At 32.2% G+C, this 27,136-nt stretch overlaps 3 protein-coding genes and 1 long non-coding RNA gene across 5 annotated transcripts; all 4 read left to right on the top strand.

Annotated features, from left to right (window-relative positions):
* The first annotated feature begins 1,130 nt into the window (after nt 1-1,130).
* On the top strand, nt 1,131-2,663 carry LOC135143364 (uncharacterized). The gene is made up of 3 exons (XR_010282767.1): nt 1,131-1,192; nt 2,221-2,342; nt 2,395-2,663. It is a non-coding gene; the product is annotated as an uncharacterized LOC135143364 (long non-coding RNA).
* A 39-nt stretch (nt 2,664-2,702) lies between these two features.
* LOC135143423 (uncharacterized) lies at nt 2,703-6,512 on the top strand. Its single transcript, XM_064075290.1, has 12 exons — nt 2,703-2,754; nt 2,872-3,811; nt 3,875-3,981; nt 4,041-4,091; nt 4,148-4,225; nt 4,286-4,354; nt 4,417-4,608; nt 4,668-4,733; nt 4,794-4,967; nt 5,103-5,330; nt 5,474-5,722; nt 6,115-6,512. Exons 1-12 carry the CDS (start codon nt 2,703-2,705, stop codon nt 6,327-6,329), a joined length of 2,421 nt encoding a protein of 806 aa, XP_063931360.1. The 3' UTR covers nt 6,330-6,512.
* A 6,479-nt stretch (nt 6,513-12,991) lies between these two features.
* Nucleotides 12,992-17,685, top strand: LOC135143422 (uncharacterized). Its single transcript, XM_064075289.1, has 7 exons — nt 12,992-13,237; nt 13,300-13,463; nt 14,114-14,221; nt 14,541-14,675; nt 14,897-14,977; nt 16,430-16,648; nt 17,641-17,685. The coding sequence occupies exons 1-7, from the start codon at nt 13,168-13,170 to the stop codon at nt 17,683-17,685; spliced, it is 822 nt and encodes a 273-aa protein (XP_063931359.1). The 5' UTR covers nt 12,992-13,167.
* LOC135143164 (uncharacterized) lies at nt 16,561-20,510 on the top strand. Of its 2 annotated transcripts, none has more exons than XM_064075028.1 (4): nt 16,561-16,648; nt 18,122-19,760; nt 19,840-19,994; nt 20,103-20,510. In XM_064075028.1, exons 2-4 carry the CDS (start codon nt 19,072-19,074, stop codon nt 20,492-20,494), a joined length of 1,236 nt encoding a protein of 411 aa, XP_063931098.1. In that variant the 5' UTR covers nt 16,561-16,648; nt 18,122-19,071; the 3' UTR covers nt 20,495-20,510. The 2 variants fall into 2 exon arrangements, with proteins under 2 accessions (XP_063931098.1, XP_063931099.1); XM_064075029.1 differs by lacking the exon at nt 16,561-16,648 and having other exon boundaries at nt 19,287-19,436; nt 19,496-19,760.
* The last annotated feature ends 6,626 nt before the right edge of the window (nt 20,511-27,136 follow it).

Here is a 27,136-nt window from a genome sequence, read left to right as displayed (position 1 = left end):
GTACTGTTACTAAAATAGTGTTATACTGCACCTATTCAAACTGACATACGTGTCTTTGCTAAAATGTTGCTGACGTCATCAAAAAAATTTTATATAGAAAAACTCATAAGAGACATATACACACTATTCTTCTTTACCTATACCTTAACAATCCACGCATGCTTATATTAATTTTAGCCCATAGGAGTGATGATAACAAAGTTCTCGAAGTCAAATTTGATCATTTTTGGAAGCTGTACTTGTTCGACTGTACTTAGTGACGACCAATTTTTTTAAGTAATTTTCAATGAAGTTGATAAAAACAGGCTCTACCCTTATAGTTTTGTAAACTTATCTTAATTGTATAAGTATACTAAATAGTACAATAATTTATATTTGCAACATTTCGTCGATTAGCAGAAGTTTTATTCACTTGACAAATCTAATGGTGCCAAACATCCTTATTGATGAGAAAAAATTCTGTAAATCTGGAAATCTAAAAACTCTAAAAATATGAAAAACATAATTTCATCTAAAAAACTGTCAGAATGAATGGAATGAAGCGGGTGATTATTTTCACCAGTAATTTTACAAAAAACAGAATGTATCTATTTTAGTATACTAAACTCATTGTCAACTAGTATGGGGATTATTGTAATTTAATATGTACTACATGTAAATACCGAGAACAGTTTCAAAACATCACCATTTAGAAAAAACTTTTACTACTATTTAAATTTACAAAAATATTGCGACAGCTAAATTTCCCAATTATATTATATGTTCTCATAAAAACGGAAGTTAAACAACACAAAAAAATGAATAGTTACCATATTGATATATAACTTGTTTTCAAAAATTATCAATTTTTATGAAAATAGTCGAAAACATAAAAATAGCCCAACTGATTCTCTGAAACCACTCTTTGTTCCCGTGCGGATGTTTTGGCTCCCGTGCGCGCTGCACGTGTTATTGTTATTGTTATTTAGAATCGGTTGCTCCACTGAAACTATCATTTTTACAAAGCGCGTCAAAGGTGATGTGTGCAGTGCATTCGCTGGGCTTCAGGGCGTCGCAGAAGCAGAACAGAACTTATGGAAAACAGATCAGCAGTTTGTCAGTTACCGTTGTTGCTTGTTAACAATTTTGGTGTATAGAAGGATAACGGAGGATATTTTATCCAAACTATCATTTTCTCCATGGAAAAGAAAAAGTAAGTTTTCAATTTTTTTTACATGCAATAGTTTTTATGTACCTAGAGCGTTATAATATACAATGTGTGTGTTATGATCTAGTAACGTTAGTGGTGCGTACAACATTTTATTTTTCACATTTTTTTCAAGAATTAAAATAAGTTTAGACCGCGTTTTGATATATTTTGAAATTACTAAGCCTAAACATAGCGTTCATACCTATGGTTTACATAGATAAAAACTACGGGTTGCTAAGAATTGTTTAATGTAAGATTCATTTGTTAGTTTTAAATTAAAACATGGAAATTCCCTCAAAGATCGTTAAAAAAGCCACAAAGGCAAAGAAGATTTAAATTAGCGGGCGTTAAAAAATCATAACTAATTTCTTGATAACGCCAAGGGCGTTATGAGCCTGTTGATAGCAGCTGTTACTAAGGTATTATAAGTTTATAATTGATAGGTGAAAAATAAAAAAATTCAGTTATTTGATTACTACTCCCTGAGACTACTGTTATGATAACAATTTGAAAATTTATCTGGTTCTCTTATGTCTGTTTTAGAAAAATACAAGTTAGTTCTGATTACTTTCAGTTAATCTTTGTTTTTAGTTCATATTTTATTTATTATACAGGATGTCATAGAAATAAGAGGAAAAAATCGATAATCGCGGGTTAGAAAATTTAACCATTTTCGAGATAACAGGGTCTTGAAGGAAGGACAACAATTTTTTAAACAACTTTTGAACGTGTCAGCGTAAGATTTGAAATTCCGTAAACTCGATTAATGTTTGAAGGGCTTTTTTTGAAGCTTAATGTATTTTTAAAAAGCTGCCAGTAACATTTATTTCCAAAAAAGATGGCGTATAAGTTTCGAGTAAAAAAAATAATTTATCCCTCAAAATCTACGCCACTGACTGCTTTTTCAAAATACATCAAGCTTAAAAAAATCCCTTCAAACTTTCAGACCACCAATTATAAATTTTTTCATCTTAAAATAAAGCTCTAAATCACTTCCCTAGAGTTGTCTCCTTATTTCTCTATTTTTGTAGGGGAAATAGGAAGAAAAACTGTTGCTTTTTTTGCCAGAATACATTTTTAAATATTGCCCGCCATCTGGAAAATCAACACGGTGACGAAGATGAAGTCATTAAATTTACGCCTCTTCCAAAAGGTTAGATTAGTTATGCCAAAACATAATATTAAGATTTTAAATTATTTATTAGGTTCTAAAGAAAGACGAAAAATTATTGACTTGATAAGAAAAAAAGGCAACTACGAAAATAATACATATGAAAACGATATCATTCCAGTTCGACGGGCACAAGAAGGTAAAAATCCGAGATTAATACCGTGTCCCAGATGCAGGGGTTATTATTCCAAATGTTCTCTCAGGAAACATTTCCCTAACTGTCAACAAGAGGGATACAAACAGAAAAACAATAGACTTGGTATAATCTTAGGTCGCAGAATTAACAACGATATACACTGTACGGCGTCGAAGACACTAACCGCGATAATGAGTCGCTTAAGAATGGACAGTGTATACGACGTGATCCGAAAGGATCCTTTAATTATATCATTCGGCAATAAACTGTGTAAAAAATGAAAAGCTCCTCACCACGCCAAAGAAATACGCGCTAATCTGAGACAACTTGGGCGCTTTTTAAATGTTGTAAAGAATTTAAATCGTGAGATTTCAGAATTTATTGAGATATATAACCCCATCAACTTTGAAATTTGTCTGCAAGCTGCGGAATCAATTTCAAAAATTTCAAAAAACGATGGGAATTATCAGTGTCCGACCGTAGCCTTATCAATGGGCACATTACTGAAAAAAGTCGGAAAGCATGCCAAAACGTACTTAATTAAAAACAAACTCGACAAGAAAATCCAAGCATGGAAAAAGTTTATGCATGTTCTAAACGAAGAATATGGAACACATATTAACAAAACTGCTATCGAAAATTTGTCGCAACTTCACAGAAGTAAACCAGTACAGCTACCAACTGCAAATGACATATCAAAATTTTACGCTTTTCTCTGTGATAAGAGAAATTTTTATGCCAAGCTACTGCAGAAGGAGTTTTCTTCTAAAGCATGGAAGGAACTGTGTTCATATACTTTAACATGCATTCAGGTTTTTAATAGGCGAAGACCTGGAGAGAGTCAACGGATGTTAGTAAGTGACCTTAAAAATATTAGAAAAGCTGACTATGCGGGAGACCAGATGCTCTTTAACTCACTTGACATTAGAGAACAAGAAGCTGTAAAAGAATTCAGTTTAATATTTCTCAGAGGGAAATTAAATAGATCTGTAAGCATGCTGGTAGACCATACAACTTTAGAGTGTTTAAATTTGATTATGAAACACAGAGAGCAAGCTGGAGTTTTAAAAGAAAATCCTTATATTTTTGGACTGCCTGGGGAGGACCAGCAGGAATTCAGGCATTTGGATGCATGTACACTTATGCGAAACTATTCTAGTTCTTGCGGTTTATCACATCCAGAAACAATAAGAGCTACCCTGTTAAGAAAGCACATTGCCACTTATTGTGCCGCAATGGGATATACAGATGAACAAATATCAGATGTGGCAAACCATTTGGGACATGAAGAAAAAATCCACAAGAACTACTATCGGTAAGTACCTTTGTAATTTTGCTTTATAACTAATGGGTCACACGCTAAAAAATAATACAACAGGATGCCAGTGGTGACAAAGGAAATAACTCGCATGTCAAAACTGTTGAACAACGCATTGATAGGTAGTGGAGAAACAAACAAATCACCATCTGTTCTTTCAGAGTCAGGTATGGAAAATGTAATTTTCTTAGATAAAAATACAATATGTGGTTCTTATTTTTTCTAGACACTCATTTTGACAATGAAAGAGCATCACTAGCTGTTCTTTCGGAGTTAGGTAAGATGTAATCTTCTACATAAAAACAAACATTGTACATACTTATCTTTTTCCAGACACATATATTGACAATGAAAATTGTAGTGTTTCCAGTTATAACTATAACGCCAGTGAAATCCTATTTGATAATGAAGGTAAGTCTTCAAATGAAATCAAATTGTTAATGAATTAAATTCTTACTTGTGGAAAAGTAGTTGTTGTAGAACAGTATTCAGAGAGCAATTTCGTGGAAAGTTCAGCACAGCTACTTACGGGTGATGCAGGTTTTTTTTTGTCAATTTCCTTACGTATACGTATGTGTAATGCATATCACAATTTTTTTTAGACACTCTGTTCGAAAATCACGTAGTTTCTGATAGTCATGTGGAATGTAACGAGAACAAAAATGGTGCATCTGACACAGGGATAGATCATATTACCAGAAATGAAGGACAATATTTGGAAACTGTAATTTCACAGGAAAGCGTATCATTTTCAAATCATTCTTTACAGTCAAACACCAGCGATACACATGAACGTAACTTTAATATTACATTTTCATAGAAACTCTTTATTACCTTTTTTTTTACGTTCTAGAAGATACGGAAGTAAATGATATTCTTAAAAAACCTTTCACATTTACAGAAAAATATTTTAACGAAGGTAAAAGTTTCGAATGTATCCCCGTCTATTCATTCACTTGTATGTTTCTTTCTCTGTTAGGCAAAGAACTGAAAGTGGTATTGGTACCATTGGAATTAAAAACAAAGGAGACAAGTTTTCTCAAAGAGAGGAGTAGATATAAGTTGTCCTCATCCTCGGAGTCTGACTACGATCATGAGTCAGACATGTCTGAACATTCTGAGCATGAAGTTGAAACTGAAAAAGCAACAAAAGGTATATTGTTAACTATTTGAAATATTGACCAACAATTTAAATTTTGAATGATATCAAAGAAAATTTACGATCTAGTATGTGTTGCTCATACACTTTAAAAATGCTGTAAATTATTGTTGTGACTTTTGATTAAAGGTTTATCGAAAAAGCGAATCAGACACACATGGACGACGCCAGAAAAAGTAACTGTTAGAACTGTTTTCAGAAATTATTTCAAAAAAGAAAGTATGCCCAGTCTTAAAGAATGTCAGAAAGCAGTAAATCTGTACCCTAATTTAAAACACAGAACAGCACAGCAAGTCCGAGCGTGGATCAAATGGAATCAATCACAAAGCAGAATTTCAATCGAGCTTGAAAAAGAAGGTAAGGCTTTTTACGTTTTAGTAACGAAAATTTGCCAAAAGACTTAAAAACGCAGCTGCTATTTTACGTCTTAAATTTCAAATAGAAATTATAAGAACACATTTCACACTAATTTGAATAAAATTTACTTCGAGTTTTTTTAGAACTGGAAGACAATCCTGGAAAAATTACCAGGAAAGCCTGGACTACGCCAGAAAAATGTATCGTAAGAAAACTTTTTGGGAAATTCATTGATCAGTTAACTTTACCTACATTTAAATCGTGCCAAAAAGCTGTGCGTGAATATCCAGAACTTCAAAATAGAACGGACAAAGTGCTGTATGCATACGTAAATAATCAAATTAAAAAAAAACAGCGAAACGTGACTTATGGACATTTTTCGCCTCAGAAAGGTAACCGTACCAAGTATTATCATAACTGCGCGTTAAAAGTTAGGGATATTTTGATTAATTTAATTTAAGCCTACGTAATTATATGGAAAAGTATAAAATAAATAATATCGATATCCCTAACTTTGACGCGCAGTTCAGTATTACATTTCTACAGAAAAATTAACTTCTTTTGCTGTTCCTGTTTGTTTTTTTGTCGAAGTTACTTAATACAAGGCTTTCTGCTAATGCTGTGGTATATATTGTTCTAAAATTTAGCATCCAATTCTTATTTATGATAACCTAATTTAACAATATCTTTTTGCTCGTTTTATACAAAATATCGGTTTGTGCTATTTTAAAAAACGTCATTTTAAACAAATTTATGTGCAAAACTGTGCTTTTTTTGATTTTAGAAAAATTACGATCACCATTTAAAACCATTGTTCTAAAACATTTTGGCCAATACATTTCTTCTCTAACAACCCCAACAGTGGTTGCAGCAATGGAGATAATGGAGCAGCATTCAAAGTTAAGGTACATGAATGTTGAATCCGTTATAAACACAGTGGAACACGAAATAAGAAGAAGAAAATTCACGCACATAAAAAGAAAACTTGTCCTCAGTTAATCTCATAGGTCTCAGTATGTCTTCTACAATGGTTTCTCTTCTTTTACATTTTTTTACATCACACTAATTAGAGAAAGCGTCATCAAAGATTTAGGTATCTTTTTGGATTGTAAGTTAACGTTTGTCTATCATATTAATCATATAATAGAAAGAGCATTTTTACTATTAGGCTTTACAATAAGACAAGGCAAGTCGTTTAACAATATTTCAACAATTAAGGTTTTGTTTAATTCTTATGTTGTTGCATGTTTACAATATGGATGTATTATATGGCATGAAATTTATTTCATTTATATAAGTGCTATTGAAGCAGTTCAGAGAAGATTTCTCAAATTTTGTTGGTTCAAAAAACATGTCTCCGCAGCGTGGTATTGATAATTCCATTTTGTTAGCTGAATTTGGAATGTTATCTTTGGATATTAGAAGACAGATCGCCATTATAACGTTGTTTCATAAAATCGTTCATTTTAAGATTGATTGTGCTGAGCTACTGGCAAAGATTTCATTTCATGTTCGACGGCTATGTTGTAGAGATGCATTGTCTTTATACTCTCCTGCAGCTCATACAAATATATTACTGAGTTCCCCAATTAATTTAATCTGTATGTTGTATAATAATAAGTTTAAAGAATTGAATGTCTTTTATCTTAATGAAATCAATTTTAGGAAATTAGCGACGAAAATGTTAAATTAAAATCTCTAGTTTTTTTTTGTGTTAAGTAGGTACATTACATTATTATTTACTTGTTTTTTTGTTTTCAATTAATATTTAAAACATCGGTTCGATCTTGTTTCTTTTGCTTATTTTATAATTATTAATATTGCTCTGTAATTGGTTCTAGGAACTGTAGGTCAATAAAGGTTATTAATATTATAATCCAGAGAACTTCAGATTATGAGTTTTTCAGGTTTACATAAGAATACTTGTTTAAAAATTAAATAACATCTCTTATTGTAATGGTTTACTGTTTAAAATGAAATTATAATTTGTAACATACTAGTATGTAAGTTTCAAATGCTTATATTGTTATAGAAGTATCCTTTTGTTAAAAAATCAATATAAATATTTTCTAAAATTCTTGAACTTTTTACTATTTCCCAAAATTTTAATGTTAATATGATAATGGTTAATAGTATATTAAACAAAAAAAAACTGTGCATGTCTGGAAAACACGATGTATGTGTGTATAGTGATACAGTCGCCCTTTAGCATGTAATAAAAATTAAGAAAATTCTGTAAAACTCGGTATCTCTCCGAAACGAAATTTATTTGTCTAAAATTATTTGTGGCTTTAAAAAAAAACGATTTTTTTGGATCTCACCCTTCAGCCTGGATCAAATTTTGACGAATTGTCTTCAGTATTTCATGGTTGGCGATGCTTCACCTAAAAATAAGATTAAATTACAAAAATGAAATGTGAAACATATACAAAATACTTACATAATGTAATAATAGGCGATTATAAATTTTGTCGGCTACTAGAAAAATTTAGGGTTTCAAAAACGGATAACTGATAAACTTCCTGATCCATAAAAAATTTGTTTATAAAGGTGGAAGTTCGGCAACTCGTGAATTTACATATAAATAAATACAGAATTATTCTTCAAAAAGATAAAAAAAATTAACAGACTGAAACAGGAGATCACTTTTTCGTACTATAGGAGTCATGAAAGGTCGAGAAAACATGAAATTGACAAGTTGCCAGATGGACTGGATTACTATAAAACAAAATATATACAAGGTGGCCCAAATAAAACAAAACAGATGGAGCATCTTGTGGGGAAACCCTGTTAATTCTCCTTCTAACAGTGTTTGATTTTTTAAAATCGGTGGATTGGTTCCTGAGAAATTGTAATATGAAAAATCATTTAAAATATCACCTCTTATCACCACTTTTTACTTACTCGTTAAGAATGCCAAGCCAACGCAATCAATGTAGAAAATGACCTCCCGAACATAGCAACGTTATACGTACCCCTTGAATAAAAAATCGACCTGTTCGAGCATTACATAATCAAGTACGGCGTTTACGGTCCTGACTGTGTGTGCCAAATTTCCTTATTGATGAGAAAAATTCCTGTAAATACGGAATTCTGCCAACTTCCTAGAAATAAAAATCAATTTTTTTCAAAAAAGCAAAATATGGATGGAATCATGTGGATAACTGTTGGATCACTTTTTTTCAAATTCTAATGAGAAGTGAAAATATATAAATACATTTTTTCCATTCTGTGGTCCATGTTTATAATTTGACAAAAAAGAGTGAATAAATAAACGTCAGTTATCGTAGATTTTTTTTATTACAACTGTAATTGTATCAAAAGAAAATTCCAAAATTTTTGAGAAAAAAATCTTATGTTTTAGGCAGTTGCCAGAATTCTGTATTTATAGATTTTTTTCTCATCCATGAGGAAGTTTGGCAGCCACTAGAATTTATTATTGACGCGCATGAGACTTCTGCTAATTGACGACATGTTATAAAAACATTATTTTAAGTTTTGAGAATAAATAATAAAGAAATAATATTTTTAGATACCACTTGAGATGAATTTACAAAAATATACGACGAAAGTCTGTTTATATCAGCTTTAATAGAAGTTATCAAAAAAAAGCCTAAAAGCATTATCTATGCAGTAGTTACCCCAGTGTACACATTCTCTCATTTTTTTTAAATACATACATCACGTTTTGAGGTGTTGCCGAACTTCCGTATTTATGGGAATCTCTCCTAACAGCGAAGAAGTTTGGCACACCCAAGATTTTCGATTTTTTCAAATACTGAAAATTTTTTCGTGACAAATGATTTTTATAAACACAAATTATTGTGTAGAAAATATGATGAGTCTGTACTTGTGATTTATCATTCCAGTCATATTTTTTGGATTTGCATATACAGGGTGACTCAAAAAAATTAATGAATGCGTGAATTTATTTTATTGATTTAATCAGGAATTACAGAACCGAATGCTTTGAAATCTTGGAGATGTTTTAAAGTTATTATAAGCATGGCAAATTTTTTATCAAAATGTATTTGCTCATCCCCCCTAAAAAAATTGATGACGTCACCCCAAATTTGGTGAATACATTTTATCTAAAATGTACAAAATATAATGAGTCTGTACTTGTGATTTATCATTCCGTTCATATTTTTTGGATTTGCATATACAGGGTGACTCAAAAAAATTAATGAATGCGTGAATTTATTTTATTGATTTAATCAGGAATTACAGAACCGAATGCTTTGAAATCTTGGACATGTTTTAAAGTTATCCTAAGCATGGTAAATTTTTGATCAATTGTTTATCAACCCCAAAAAATTGATTACGTCATGTCAAAATTTTGCCAAATAAATCCTTTCGAAAATATGCAAAATATGATCAGACTATACTTGTAATTTATGGTTGGATTCATATTTTTTAAATTCGCTTATACAGGGTGACTCAAAAAAATTTATGAATTAGTCAATTTATTTTTGATCAAATTAAGAACGAGCCGCGACTTTCAGACTGAAAGCGATTTTATTAAAATGGCCCGTCACAGAACTGTAATGAGAAGAAACTATGACAGACATAGAGACACGGTTCTAAGAGCGAGGGAAGTACTGTCTAAACTCTTTAGACCAATTTTTTGAATTTATGACCCTGATCGTAATCACACATCTTATGGAAATAAAACGTGTATTTATATTAGTTCACTCCAATAAAATTAGGAAGATATTGTTCTAGTAGTTATCCACATTATTCCATTCATTTAGTCTTTTTTTGAAAAAAAAAATGTTATTTATTATCTACAAGAGAAAAGTGATCATTCACTAGTGGACTATTTTTCACGAGTACATAAACATTCTTTATCATCGAGTGTAATATTTTATTTTATTTTCTACCAGATTTTAACTAAAACTTTAAAACTGTTCGAATGTGCTGTACGTAATATTTTTAATACGCTGCGTCGCGCATCGGCGAATGCAAACGTGTTGGCTAATACATGTGTTGTCTTGGTTTGACTTTGGTTTCAATTTGTAATCTTAACAAATAACAAAATAAATTGTAGATAAAAGACTCCTTTATCTACCGGTAAACAAGACTTGTTTATCTACTAAACATAAGGCCAAACGACCTACTTTTAATGGCTGGTACAAAATAAAAGATTTTTTTAAATTTATTAGGAGTTTCCAAAGTTCCGTATTTGCAAATTTTTTTCTCATCAATAAGGAAGTTTGGCACGCATAAGGTTTTCAAGCCCATGAGACTTCTGCTAATTGACGAAATGTTAAAAAAATAACTTAATGTAATTATTTAGAATAAATGCATAATAAAAAACCAAAAGAAATTTTACACACCATTTGAGGTTCCAAAAATATACTCGTAAAATTTATTTATATCAACTTTAATAGAAATTACATACTTATTGACAAAAACATCTAAAAGCTATTTATAACAGTATACTTCATTAAAATTTAAAAAAAAAGTCAAAGTTTAATCATACACAAATTCAAGATTTGTAAACCACAAATACAAGAGTATATCATTTCATACAATTCTGGTAATGTTGACTATGCAGCATAATGAGCAGACGTCATCAAATTGTTGGTGGGGATGGTTAACCAAATTTTGGTTCGCGTTTTACCATTTACATGATATTCGTAATATACAAACAAAATTTGACAACAATCGATCCAGTAGTTTAGGAGATTATCTGTCTAATCAAAATCGATACAGACGGACAGACAGAAACGGTAGACTATTTTTTTTGTACTCTGGGGGGTCATGAAACGTAAAGAAAACATGAAACTGGTAAGCCGCCCGATGGATTCCTTCACTTACGTTCGGAAAGTAAAAAAGCCTAGTAATCATCCACTTCATTCAATTTTAATTTTTCATTATAAGGGAGTTGCCAATGTTGCCTCTTTATAGAAATTTTTTTTACCAATCAAGAAATTTGGCACACACTAAATTATTCAGTTGCATTAAACTTCTACTAACTGACGAAATCTTGCAAACATGATGCTAAATGTATTTATAATAAATACAAAAAAAAAAACAATTTTACACAATATGTATTTGAGATGAGGTTAAAAAAATATACGGCTCCAGACTATTTATATTAACTTTATTAGAAAAATAAAAAAAAGTCTTAAAGCACAACCTATACATCAGTGACTCTAATCATATTCCTTTTAATTTTTTGAAAATACATTATGTTTTGATATTTTCAGAAGGTTCCCGAACTTGCGCATTTACGCGAACATCTCTTGACAGGAGGGAAGTTTGGCACACAGGAAGATTTCGCTTTTTTCTAATGCTGCGATTCCATCTAAATAAAATAATAATTTTGTTTCAAAGTAGACAAAAAATTAAAAAAAAGATACAAAATGTGTTATAAATAAATGTTTTTACTATAAAAACTACATAAATAACGAAGGTGCCAAATTTCCTGAATTGTAAGAAAAACATTTTTATAAATATGGAAGTTTAACAACACATTTAATGAGTACAATTTACAAAAAATAATGAACAGAAAATTTGTTTGTTATAGATAGTTTCCAACCAAACTTCTACATTTACACAAATTTTAAACTGTTTTTTCATCTAATTTTTTCAAATAGTTTCCACACATTTATTTGTCAGTCCACCAACTGAGAAAACTTAACTAACATTGAAAAACTTCACTGTCTGTTTCTCACAGAGAGGGTTAAAAGCATCTCTCAACTTTTTATTTCTGGTTCAAAGTTTTTGATAAAATCAACTTTGGTTGAGATATTCCCCTGGTGAATTGTCGATTGAATCTGAAGGACAGGAAATTTGTTTTAACCGAAAATGCTGTCTTTACAGCCCATTTTTCTCTTCAAGGGTTTAGAAGTACTAACACAGTTTCAGATGTTGGCAGCACTCCCAGTCTCGATTATTAACTGGTATTCCTCCAGTGAATTTGCTGCGGAAGCTGAAGGATGGTAAATTCTTCCTACTAATTAGAAAGTATAACCTTAGCAAGTAAACATTAAAACATTTGTTTAACAACATCGCGTTTATAAAACTTGCACTGAACTGGTGAGAAAACCAAATCTTTCTTGATAATATCTCAATATCCACTGTCAATTTAGAAAACTCACTTATATTTATTATTGTAGATAAAAATCTATTTATCGTGTTGTTATGATTTCGAGTAAGTTCCATTCCACACTGTTCACACAAAAATAAAAATTTGACTGACCTCTACAAACTACAATGGCTGTAAACACTTGCAATGATGCATAGTTTTCTACAATTTAGCCAAAACAGTGTTTAACGAAGCTAGCAAAATTACGTGCTGCTATCACTGAGCAAGTGGCCAAACTGTCATTTCAGGTGAGATGTAGCTAAGATATAAACCAAGACGGCATGAATTGCGCTGTTGTCACATGAGCACCCTATGCGAAACTGCCTGCTAGATGAATATATATATATATATATATATTTGTATCAAGTAGAGATCCGAATAAACTTTGGACAACCTGAGATCCACTATAATAAAAATACTTTTTAAAGTATATATTTCACAAAAAATGCCTCAATACCTTGTCTAACTCGCACCCCCACAGAGGGGAAAACATTTTTAACATTTAATTTTCTTGACAAAATTTGTGCAAAACGAGATCATTTGTAGAAACACAACCAGTCGAGATCCAGAAATGTATACATTGATGTAAAACGCAAAACATGAGATCCGGTAACGTTGCCAGAGTTACGTCTGGCCCGTCTGCGCAAAGAGACCAGTTGCACGTGCATTTACGTAGTTTTTCAGAGTTTTGGTGTTTTGAGTGGATAGTCAGTGGTGATGTAAGCAAAATTTTTCGACATCATGATAAGTCGTGGAAAAAACTTAGTATATTTGGCCAGAAGTGGAAAATCTAATGTACCATTAAACGAAGGTAAAGTAAAATAAGAATGGTATTATTACAATGTTAATGTTAATCTCGTCGCATTTTAACAGTGAAACTAGATGAATCCGACGAACACTCGGACGAATATAATTATGATTATTTAGAAGACCAATATGCAGAAGACCCGTGGTCACATTTTAAAAAGTGGCAAGCAGCAAAGAAAATAAAAATACCATTGGCTCAAAGATTGAATAACTCATACTGTAATCAAAAGGTATGTATATTTGAATTATCGATTTAATACAATTAAGATGGATTTCACAATTTCAGTTAACTTTAATCATTCGTTAAAAACAATTGTTGGTATGGTTGTAACAAATATATCTAAGTAGTTAATCATCCGTTAAATTTAACTAACATTGGTGATACCGACCCTTATTGCATTTGTTTTATATCTTATATATAAAAAAATTATAAAGTCCACTGTTCGACGTAGATAAAAGTTAAAATTATTAGTATATTATTCGTCAAAAATCATACGAGTTAATTTAGAGTACCCACCTGTAAGTCAGATAAAATTATTTTTAAATAGACCGCTGTTCAGAAGGGAATTTTTTAGAAACTTTTCGGTTTTGGACACAAACAGCTTTAAATTTCATTAATTGTTTTTAATAAAAATTGTACTTTTTGAGAAAAGGACTTTCACTGCCGCAGATTTTTTTTTCTTATTTAAGATGTTATAAAGAAGATTGAATAGAAATATTGTACTTCATTTAAAACATGGCACCAAGGGCAGTCGTCTTTTGGTGTTTAAAAAACTAGTTACCATCAAAAAACGTTCATTAAATTTAAAATTATTGGGTTAGTTCATCCTAATCCGAAAATTGGACAGAACTCAATTATAAAATTTTAACGAATTTTTAGGACAACCATATGGAAAATGATAATCAAAATTTTGAAGAACGTGTGCTTGAAGAATTAAGACCACTTGAAACTAGCCCACAACTCTCAACGTTAGACCACAATCTTCAGGTATGTAGTAAAAAGTAATTTTCCTAATGCAGTTGTAAAATGTCAACATTATTGAAACTCGAGTCTGACTGAATACTTTCAGAGCGATTTTTTCGCTTTCTATCATCGACAGGCGTGCGTCCTATTTCATACAAATTTTTACAAGAACTATTTGTCTTTAGCGAAAATGTACAAATATAAGTGTTGGATAAATACATATTCCCCTTAACGGTTCTATAAGTTGTGCAGCTAAAAAAAAATATGCCTGATATTTTAACAGTACCTAAATTAATTTCCATGAATCTTTAGAACCCTGTACATAGATTTGACGTATTTTTAGGGAAATGTTCAAACCGGATCTGAGAATAGTGTTAATAGCGTTTTAAATGATATTCAAAATCATGAAGACCCTGTTAACCAATTAACGCCTCTAACTACTACAGAAGCGGTGCATACATGTAACGATCAACTTCTGGTATGTATGTTGTTCTAACAGTCATGTATGTAAAATATTGTAAATCAGAGTAAGTTTTATAGTAAAAATTATCATTTTATTTCAAAAATAGCCAACTGGTGCATAAAAAAATGTAGAAAAATGGGCAATTTCACTGCTAATTCCTGCATTTTTAGTGCCCATTTTTCACTCAAGACCTACACAGTACTTAACGAAAACAAATACAAAATAATGTGTTTTAGAATTCCGCCGAAAAGGAAGATCATAATAGTGATGACGAAAATTCGCATTTGTCGGAGAGTTCCCTATTTGCAGATTCATCAGTAAGTGAAGTAGTTAAATATCGAATATCAGATTTGTTGTTTAAGTAGGTACGTACCATCAGTGGACAAAGAAAATTGGAAACTGGAAATTTTACAATTGTCAATTGTGTCACAAAACGACAATCATAATTACATTTTAAAAATGAAATTCAGATATACACGGTGATTTTGAAATACGTTCGGAAAATTAAAGCACAACATCTCTGAAATAAGTTGAGGGCATTTCCAGTAATTTTTATTCATTCTAATACAAGGATAAAAATCCCAAAATCCAGACCTAATTCGGCGCCACTGATATGCACATAATGAGACGTATGTTGGCGTTGTATGTTGAATCGGACAATTAATTTTTTACGTCATATTTGTCAAACTTATAACAATAATAAACACGTTTTTCAATAAAGGGTACACGTCTGCATAATAGACAAGGCATAATAGACACATTTTGGACACGCCAAATATTGAAAAACGTTTTTATTTCGATTTTTTTTATTGTTACAAGTTTGACAGATGTGACGTAAAAAATAATTATTAACGCATTAAGCGAAGATATACGCCTCAAATTTTTGTAGTTAAAAAAGCTAACAACACAAAGAACACAATCGGTATTTAACTATGGATGATGCAAATAGATTATAATCAGTGCCGCATCATCAAAATTGAACAAGATTTCTATCAAAATTTTCTTGAAACTGGGGCAGCAATTTAAAAAACGAAACCTGCGAAATTCTTTGATTGCTAGTAAATATTAATCGATGTGTTTTCCGAACCCATTTCAAAATCATTTTTTTCGTAATGTCATCCGGTGTCAACCATATCTCATAAAATGATGGGAATACTTTTTAACAAAAACCCAACTTATGTGTTTAAAGTAGATGGATGGATAAATTATTCAGTTTATATGTTTAAAATTCTGTAATTTTGAAAATGATCTAGTTATCAACTGTGCTCTAGTTTTTTTGTTCAGTGATGGTATAGTATATTACATATCGAGGGTGGTAAGAAGCTAATTACGAACGAAGTTTACACACGAGCGAGCGTAGCGAGCGAGTGATGTAATATGAGTTCGTAATTAGCTTACCACCAGAGTTGTGTCATATACTTTTTCTACGATCTATAATGAAGAATCACTTTCAGAAGAATTTTTTTTGGGAAAGCAAAAATATTTATAGTTGCTATGGAAACTACCCAAACAGGCACGTAATATATATATATTACGTGCCTGTTCATTCATTACATGCCAGTGGGTGTAACTATGGTTTTACTATGAGGCTAGACAGTTCGTAATTCATGGATTACTATGTGGGAGTAGAAAAACTATTTATATTGGAAATTCAAAATTTTCTCATCCTTGCTGAAAAATGATAACGCTACTGTATAAAAAACTTCTAGAAATTTCAATTGATTACATTTAAAATAAAATATTGCCAATGATAATATCATTACTTTTAGGTTTCTTGGAAGCCCAATCAAGAGAATGATGTCACTTCAGAAGATAATTATTCCAAGATAAGCGAGTCTATCCCCCGAAAATCACCTATATATTTTCAGACCGCTTCAAAGGAACGTCAGTCATCAAATCCTGTCAAGTGTATTGAAAGTTCTCTTGACGCGAAAAATCCACTCCCAACGAGTCCAAAACCATTACCTACATCAGACTGTGATTTATCGGTATGCGTATTTTTATTGAATACATTCATATAAGTACGTAGCCTATGTATCAGAAATACGAGGTTTTTACATTATAGCGCGTATCACTTTAGCCTGAGAATATAGTATATTTATTATTAGCCAAGGTTGCAACGCCAAGCATTCTAGACCGAGCGCAAATTAGAACCCGAGACGCGCAGCGTCGAGGGCTCAGAAGCGCGAGGTCTAGAAGTGGCTTTGCAACCGTGGTTAATAACAAATATACTATTTTTTTCACTAGTAGAAACCATAAGACAATAAACTGAAAAAATAAACGTTTAATTTTTTGACGCAACATGATTTTGTTTTGATTTCTAATCAAACTTAATCTAAATCGTCAACACAAAGAAAACCGTTTATACTTGTCGCTGAGTTAATCATTTTATCTTCTACCGTCTACCAACTACCATGCGTATACTCAAGTAATGTTTGTAGCACGCATTTGTTCATTTTTTAAGAAATAATCACATCAAACATTGCGTACATAACCTCAATTTTTCTTTTTGAACCGGTGGTCGCAAAAGTTGAATTTGCTACCTCTAAATCAGTCGACATTTGCATGGATCATGGCTGCTAGTGAAAAAAAAATTGTTTTCACTAGCAGCTATGAAGCATGTCCACTCATTTAGAGGTAGCAATTTCAACTTTTGCGACCACGGGTTCAAAAAGAAGATTGAGGTTATGTACGCAATACTTGATGTGATTATTTCTTAAAAAATGAATAAATGTGTGATACTAACATTACTTGAGTATACGCATGGTAGTTGGTAGACGGTGGAAGATAAAATGATTAATTCAGCGACAAGTGTAAACGGTTTTCTTTGTGCTGAAGATTTAGATCAAGTTTGATTAGAAATCAAAATAAAATCATGTTGCGTCAAAAAATTGAACGTTTATTTTTTCAATTTATTGTCTTATGGTTTCTACTAGTGAAAAAAATAATATATTAACCACGGTTGCAAAGCCACTTCTAGACCTCGCCCTTCAGAGCCCTCGACACTGCGAGTCTCGGCTTCTAATTTGCGCTCGGTCTAGAATGCTTGGCTTTGCAACCTTGGCTAATAATATACTATTTTCCTACTCGTTGCTATGGACGACGTCTAGCAATAGTTATTTGTGACACAAGACCAGAAAATGCATGTTTGCGAGTGCGAGTGATAATGTGGAGCCGAGAGACGCTAGTCCAGGCGGAACAACACAAGCACTCGCAAAACATTTTGTGGCCGTGTGTCTCACATAATTTTTTCTACTCGTTATCCCTAATATCTGAAGAAAAAATGCAAACAAGTTTCCACAACAAAAGTCAAATTAATGACATTTCTCCAATCTGTCTTTCTTTCCGTACGTTGGTATTGACGACGTTGTGAAATAGCTTTTGCCAGACGTCGTCCATAGCAACGAGTAGGAAAAAGTTCTTGCAACTTACTCTATGATGTTAAAATACCATTCTTTCAGGGTTCCACTCGAAGACCAATTCATAAAAATCCTGTGGAACACAGTCTACGTAAGGGAAGAGTATGGGACAAAAAGGATCGCTGCTCTTACTGTGATAAAGACGTCACTAATTTTTCAAGACATCTTTTTAGAAAACATGCAGAAGAAGAAAGTGTACGAAAAATCCTTGAACAGCCAAAAGGTGAACGCAAAAGAAAAATTATGATTGATCTCATAAGAAAGCAAGGGAATTTTACAGTACTAGGAGAGAATATAACGAGGCCGGTTCAAAGACCGTCTGCAATACAAAGTAAAAATGATGAAATTCTCCCAACAGATTACCTTCCATGCATTTATTGTAAAGGATTATACAAAAAAAAATCTCTACGGAGGCACGCCCTTACTTGCTGTTACAATAAAGAGATTAATCAAAAACACAATTTTGCAAGCGAGGGTCAGACAATGATTGCTTTTACTGAATCTCGTCAAGAATTTCTAAAAAAATCAAGATTGAAATGCGAAGTGTTTAGCAAAATGCGTGCTGACAGAATATCTTTAAACGGAAAAAGTGACCCAATAATCTGTCAATATGCAGAAGACTACCTGCGCAAACATAAAAGACCACATATCAAAAATGCGGTATCAAACAAAGTGAGGGAATTGGGAAGACTTCTCATTCCACTTCAAGATATTTATAAAATTAATTCCATGCTAGAAGTGTTAAAACCTGAACACTTTGATAAAGTAGTTTCCGCCAGCCGCATAATTTCGGGTTACAATGAAGCAAAGCGATCCTTTAAAGCGCCTTCTCTTGCTCTTCATATGAAAACAATATTATTAGCTGTATGCTCTTCAGCTAAAACTCTTATGTTAAAAAAACATCCTATTTTGGGGATTACCGATTATGACATATAGCACTCAAAAATGTTAAGGGATTTCGGGAGTTGGTCGATGCTAACTGGAAATTTGAAATGAGCAGTCTGGCACTAAAGGACCTTAATGAAAAGCAATCAATAAATCCGCAGAAATTACCAGTAACCCAGGATATTATTTTATTCAGAAATTATACGCAAGAAATTGCGGAAACATGTGTGAAAGAACTAGAAACGAATTCAGAAAACTTGACGTCATTCAAAAAACTTACGGAAGCGGCTTTGGCTCTGACAATAATTTTAAATAGGAAGAGAATCGGAGATGTACAATATACACAATTAGAATCTTATAATCGAATATCAACAAGTACCAACCAAGAGGAGTGCCTTAGTTCCCTAAATGAATGTGAAAGAGAATTATCGAAGCATTTTAAACGCATTACCACAGTGGGAAAAGGAAGTAGGTCAGTTCCGATACTTTTTTCAAAAAATGTACAAAAATACATAGAAACACTTCTATCAGTCAGAAGAAAAACTACGTTCGTACCGCATGAGAATCCATTTTTATTCGCGTTAACAGGAAGCTCAACTAAATGGGTGGATGGATCAGCCGTATTAAGAAGATATGCAGTCAAATGTGGGGCCAAAAATCCTGGTACTCTAACCTCTTCTCGCCTTAGAAAACAAATTGCAACAGTCCTACAGATTTTAAACCTTAATGACACTGAAATGGAGCAAGTGGCCACCTTTATGGGCCATACCAAAAAAACCCACGAACAATTTTATAGGTAGGATATTTAGTATATAGCTTGTGGATATGTAAAAATAACAATATTTCGAGAACCTATATATCTTTCTTTTTTTAAGGATGCCGCAGGACGTTTTTCAAACTGCAAAAATAGCCAAGTTACTTCTAATGATGGAAAGGGGAGTCGGCAGCCAAAATCAGGGTAAAACTCTTGATGAAATCAACGTCGAATTGGAATCGTGGAATGGAAAATCTCTTGAAGACCCTGGAAGTGGTAACTTCCCGCTATTATTTTAATTTTTTTTAAGTTTAAAACATACAAATAGTAACATAAACAAAATAACAAATAATAACCAGTTTTTTGACTTGTTTATTTTTTTAGAATCAGAGGACCATGATTTGGAGGAAAAAAGCGCACATGATGAACCAAAGGAAGAAGATGAAAGAATTAGACTAGACATGCCAACTATGTCTGTGACTAGTGTTAACGTTACGCAAACCAACAAGCACAAAGCTCAAACTATGTCTGATGATTCTCCACTCAAAAAGAAAAAGATATCTAAAGAAAAACCCAAAAAAGAGAAATGTCGTGGAACATGGAACGACAAGCAAAAGTCCATAATGTTAAATTATTTTAAAAATCATATTAAAAACAAAATTTCGCCGAAAAAAGCGGAATGCTTAAAATTACAACAAGACAATTTAGATTCATTTATGAACAAGACTTGGGTACAAATTAAAGTTTTTGTTTATAATACTTACAAAAATAAATAAAATTGTAATATTCCTATTTTTTGTCATTTTACTATTTTAATTCTGTTGTAATTCAATAATCGCCGTCGTTTTGTTAAAACTTATAATAAAAACTGTTGCGATGTTGCAAGATCTGTTGGATCTCGACTTATTGATAGAATGTTATATACAGCCTGAGCATTGCAGCGCCCTCGTTGGTGTGCCCACCTGAACTACTCTCGTATAAAAATTGATAAAAATGTGAAATCCGAGATCCGACAAATAATGCAGTGACGTCCTTCCCCCACCTATAAAAATTGTTTGGTGAAGATATACACATGAAACAAGTCGAGATCCAAATTGGATCTCGTCTTGCCAGAATGGATCTCTACTTGTACAAAAAATATCACTAAATGATCTCGACTTGTACAGTAAATATATCTATATATATATATATATATATATATATATATATATATATGTTCATAAAGTGGGCTTTTCCGCACATTTTTCGAGTAAATTTCAGTCAGTTTGGCATATTTTGTGCACTTTCGCACTGGTGCCAAACTACCACCGCACCCGGTAGGCAGTTCGGCACGAGATTTGGCAACATGGTAAAGGATCGACAAACATGCAACAGAAAATCATTAATTGAAAGCAGAATTTCTTCTTTCCACTGGTAGATGGCAGTATGAGAATATTTATCATAAGCAAAATCGGAAAATAGTGAATAATGCCAAAGTTCGGCGTGCGTAAGTGTTTGACTTCCACCACTAGTCCTCAGTCCAGGTACAATTTATATTGCAGAAATACTTTGTTTTGAGAAATGTGAAAATTTGAACCAAATACTGCGCAGTACTACGTGTAGAATGCTCAAAATTTTCTTACGTATAACGCAAGGCCTTTTGTTGTAGAAAACCAGTTCTTTTTTGAATCTATAATTTTTTGGAAAAAAAATGCGAAACTGCCTGTTGAATTCGTGTTAGCGTACGAACATTCTGAGCATGTTACACTTAGTATTTGTATTAGGTATTTGCTTCATTTTATCAACAACATGGAATGTCTGCAGTATAGATTGCATCTGGGCAAGATAAGTGGTTTTTAATATTTCAACAGACCAATTCAAGCAGTAATTCAAATTTTTAACAAACAATTCTAGTACTGGGAACCAAAGGCATTATTAACTGTTTAAATTTTCGTATTTTGGTGACTGACAGCTATTTTCTTGTGTGCCAAACTGCCTGGTGCATGTGTACGGTACGCAATTAACAGGCAGTTTCGCATGATTTTTATTTTTTCCTAAAATATTTAATCATTAAAAAAATATTTTTAACAACAAAAGACTTTATATTACGCGTAAGAATATTCGGAGCAAGGTAAGTGTAAGTATTATACGTACAGTATACATATTTTTTTTATTAAAAAAAAAACATCACATTATAAATTGTGTTTGGACATTTTAAGTGGTTGCTGATGTTCCAACAGACCAACTCAGTCGGAAATTGACATCTAGAGATTTTTTATGGTGTAATGGTCCAATTCAAGCGAAAATTTAAAATTTCACCAAAAATGATATACTTAGAAATTAAAAACGTCATTAATTGTCATAATTTTCTCATTTCGCTGACTGTGACATTTTGATAAATTTTAACGTGTGTGTCAAACTGTTGCTGCTTGCGTACAGTACGCATTATGCAGTACTTACTTAATTTTTTCGAAAACAAGCAAGTTCTGCAGTAAATAATGTATCTGAACGTAAAAATCGGTTTATTAATGTTTCAATAGCCTAATACAAACTGCAATTTACATCTTAAACGAACAGGAGATACTAGGGAAGTAAGGGTGTAATTATATAATTGTAATAATTTTCGTATTTTGATGACCTTGACAGGTATCTTTGGTGCCAAACTGCCTGTTGTATGCATACGGTACGCATTTAACAGGCAGTTTCGCATGATTTTTATTTTTTCCAAAAATATTTCATCTCTAAAAAAAGGGATTTTTAACAACAAAAGACTTTATATTACGCGTAAGAATATTCTGAGCAAGCTAAGTGTAAGTATTATGCAGTATATGTTTTGTTATTTAAGAAAAAGTATATTTCTACATTATGAATTGTGTCTGGACATGTTAAGTGGGTGCTGATGTCCTAACAGACCTACTCAGTCGGAAATTCACATCATCAGCAAACAGAAGTGGTTAAGGAAGTAAAAACAAAATTAAGTTTCACTACTTTCGCATTTAGCTTAAGTTGCCATGGATTTACGTATTTATTGGACAAACTAATTAGAGGTTTTTAATGGTGTAATGGTCCAATTCAAGCGAAAACTTAAAATTTCAGCAAAAGTGATATACTTAGAAATTAAAAACGTCATTAATTGTCAAAATTTTCTCATTTTGCTGACTATGACATTTTATAAATTTTAGCGTGTGTGTCAAACTGTTGCTGCTTGCGTACAGTACGCATAATGCAGTACTTACTTAATTTTTTCGAAAACAAGCAACTTCTGCAGTAAATAATGTATCTGAACGTAATAATCGGTTTATTAATGTTTCAAAAGCCTAATACAAACTGCAACTTACATCTTAAACAAACAGGAGATACTAGGGAAGTAAGGGTGTAATTATATAATTGTAATAATTTTCGTATTTTGATGACCTTGACAGGTATCTTTGGTGCCAAACTGCCTGTTGCATGCATACGGTACGCATTTAACAGGCAGTTTCGCATGATTTTTATTTTTTCCAAAAATATTTCATCTCTAAAAAAAGGGATTTTTAACAACAAAAGACTTTATATTACGCGTAAGAATATTCTGAGCAAGCTAAGTGTAAGTATTATGCAGTATATGTTTTGTTATTTAAGAAAAAGTATATTTCTACATTATGAATTGTGTCTGGACATGTTAAGTGGGTGCTGATGTCCTAACAGACCTACTCAGTCGGAAATTCACATCATTAGCAAACAGAAGTGGTTAAGGAAGTAAAAACAAAATTAAGTTTCACTACTTTCGCATTTAGCTTAAGTTGCCATGGATTTACGTATTTATTGGACAAACTAATTAGAGGTTTTTAATGGTGTTATGGTCCAATTCAAGCGAAAACTTAAAATTTCAGCAAAAGTGATATACTTAGAAATCAAAAACGTCATTAATTGTCATAATTTTCTCATTTTGCTGACTATGACATTTTATAAATTTTAGCGTGTGTGTCAAACTGTTGCTGCTTGCGTACAGTACGCATAATGCAGTACTTACTTAATTTTTTCGGAAACAAGCAACTTCTGCAGTAAATAATGTATCTGAACGTAATAATCGGTTTATTAATGTTTCAGAAGCCTAATACAAACTGCAATTTACATCTTAAACAAACAGGAGATACAAGGGAAGTAAAGGTGTAATTAATTGTAATAACTTTCGTATTTTGATGACGTTGACAGGTATCTTTGGTGCCAAACTGCCTGTTGCATGCATACGGTACGCATTTAACAGGCAGTTTCGCATGATTTTTATTTTTTCCAAAAATATTTCATCTCTAAAAAAAGGGATTTTTAACAACAAAAGACTTTATATTACGCGTAAGAATATTCTGAGCAAGCTAAGTGTAAGTATTATGCAGTATATGTTTTGTTATTTAAGAAAAAGTATATTTCTACATTATGAATTGTGTCTGGACATGTTAAGTGGGTGCTGATGTCCTAACAGACCTACTCAGTCGGAAATTCACATCATCAGCAAACAGAAGTGGTTAAGGAAGTAAAAACAAAATTAAGTTTCACTACTTTCGCATTTAGCTTAAGTTGCCATGGATTTACGTATTTATTGGACAAACTAATTAGAGGTTTTTAATGGTGTAATGGTCGAATTCAAGCGAAAACTTAAAATTTCAGCAAAAGTGATATACTTAGAAATTAAAAACGTCATTAATTGTCAAAATTTTCTCATTTTGCTGACTATGACATTTTATAAATTTTAGCGTGTGTGTCAAACTGTTGCTGCTTGCGTACAGTACGCATAATGCAGTACTTACTTAATTTTCTCGAAAACAAGCAACTTCTGCAGTAAATAATGTATCTGAACGTAATAATCGGTTTATTAATGTTTCAAAAGCCTAATACAAACTGCAATTTCCATCTTAAACAAACAGGAGATACTAGGGAAGTAAGGGTGTAATTAATTGTAATAATTTTCGTATTTTGATGACCTTGACAGGTATCTTTGGTGCCAAACTGCCTGTTGCATGCATACGGTACGCATTTAACAGGCAGTTTCGCATGATTTTTATTTTTTCCTAAAATATTTCATCTCTAAAAAAAGGGATTTTTAACAACAAAAGACTTTATATTACGCGTAAGAATATTCTGAGCAAGCTAAGTGTAAGTATTATGTAGTATATGTTTTGTTATTTAAAAAAAAGTATATTTCTACATTATGAATTGTGTCTGGACATGTTAAGTGGGTGCTGATGTCCTAACAGACCTACTCAGTCGGAAATTCACATCATTAGCAAACAGAAGTAAAAACAAAATTAAGTTTCACTACTTTCGCATTTAGCTTAAGTTGCCATGGATTTACGTATTTATTGGACAAACTAATTAGAGGTTTTTAATGGTGTTATGGTCCAATTCAAGCGAAAACTTAAAATTTCAGCAAAAGTGATATACTTAGAAATCAAAAACGTCATTAATTGTCATAATTTTCTCATTTTGCTGACTATGACATTTTATAAATTTTAGCGTGTGTGTCAAACTGTTGCTGCTTGCGTACAGTACGCATAATGCAGTACTTACTTAATTTTTTCGGAAACAAGCAACTTCTGCAGTAAATAATGTATCTGAACGTAATAATCGGTTTATTAATGTTTCAGAAGCCTAACACAAACTGCAATTTACATCTTAAACAAACAGGAGATACAAGGGAAGTAAAGGTGTAATTAATTGTAATAACTTTCGTATTTTGATGACGTTGACAGGTATCTTTGGTGCCAAACTGCCTGTTGCATGCATACGGTACGCATTTAACAGGCAGTTTCGCATGATTTTTATTTTTTCCTAAAATATTTCATCTCTAAAAAAAGGGATTTTTAACAACAAAAGACTTTATATTACGCGTAAGAATATTCTGAGCAAGCTAAGTCTAAGTATTATGCAGTATATGTTTTGTTATTTAAGAAAAAGTATATTTCTACATTATGAATTGTGTCTGGACATGTTAAGTGGGTGCTGATGTCCTAACAGACCTACTCAGTCGGAAATTCACATCATCAGCAAACAGAAGTGGTTAAGGAAGTAAAAACAAAATTAAGTTTCACTACTTTCGCATTTAGCTTAAGTTGCCATGGATTTACGTATTTATTGGACAAACTAATTAGAGGTTTTTAATGGTGTAATGGTCCAATTCAAGCGAAAACTTAAAATTTCAGCAAAAGTGATATACTTAGAAATTAAAAACGTCATTAATTGTCATAATTTTCTCACTTTGCTGACTACGATATTTTGATAAATTTTAACGTGTGCAGTAAATAATGTATCTGAACGTAATAATCGGTTTATTAATGTTTCTGTGAATACTACTGTGAATACATTGGAATTGGCCAAAAATAATTGAGGAGAATAAACTTGTCTAGCTTTATTGAAACGTCTTCTTGCGACGACAATCAGAGACTTACTTCGACTACATTCCAACGACATAAAACAAAGAGTAGGGAGCGAGACACCTGCATCCGCTTTGCAGCGTCTGACGTCATTCGTCTCCCAACAAAAACAAGCAAACTTTAAATTCACAAATAAAAATACTTATTCTAACAGTTTGAAAAGCCTAATACAAACTGCAATTTACATCTTAAACAAACAGGAGATACTAGGGAAGTAAGGGTGTAGTTGATTGTAATAATTTTCGTATTTTGATGACCGACCTTGACAGGTATTTTTGGTGCCAAACTGCCTGTTGCATGCATACGGTACGCATTTAACAGGCAGTTTCGCATGATTTGTATTTTTCCACAAAACTTTAAATCTAAAAAAAGCCGTTTTCTCTATTTTTACGGTTTCTCCGCCTTTAGTGATACCTAGAGTTCGAAGGTGTCCTGTTTCCGTGTGTCTGTCCATCTGTCCGTCTGTTCGTCTGTCCGTCTGTCCGTTTGTCCGTTTGTCTGCCGTCCCGGATTTTTATGATTCAGATAATCTACGAGCCACCGATTGTTGCCAAATTTTGTATTTATGTATATTAGGAATATCTTGTAGGTATATCGTAAAACGCTAACCAAAATTTGTCTAATCATCCCCACCAATAATTTGATGACGTCACTTCAAAATTATTCATAATAAATGAGTTTTAAATTGTATAAAATGACATAGTCCTACACATATAGGTGATAACGCCGTGTTGAATTTTTAACCGAAACGTCCAGATTTTTGGATTAATTCATAAAACAACATTTTGCAATTTAATTTTGAATTTACAAAACCGAATGCTTTGAAATTTTGGAGTATGACACAGTTTAATAAAAATATTTTTTTTATTTTTTTTTTGACCAATTTTCATCTACACAATTTTATTAGGTTTTTTGCTCTTTAAAAATAAAATCGCCGCCCCCGGGTGGGCTCGAACCACCAACCTTTCGTTTGTTGGTTATCCCTCGAAAGAACTGATGACATCATTTCAAAATTTTGCCGAATAAATTGTA

Source organism: Zophobas morio, unplaced genomic scaffold, assembly GCF_036711695.1.
Source record: "Zophobas morio isolate AGI-343-1 ecotype UQ-CSIRO unplaced genomic scaffold, CSIRO_AGI_Zmor_V1 ptg000058l, whole genome shotgun sequence".
NCBI classification, from domain to species: Eukaryota; Metazoa; Arthropoda; class Insecta; order Coleoptera; family Tenebrionidae; genus Zophobas; species Zophobas morio.
Note: the sequence above shows the minus strand (reverse complement) of the source record. Positions and strands in the feature narration are given on the sequence as shown.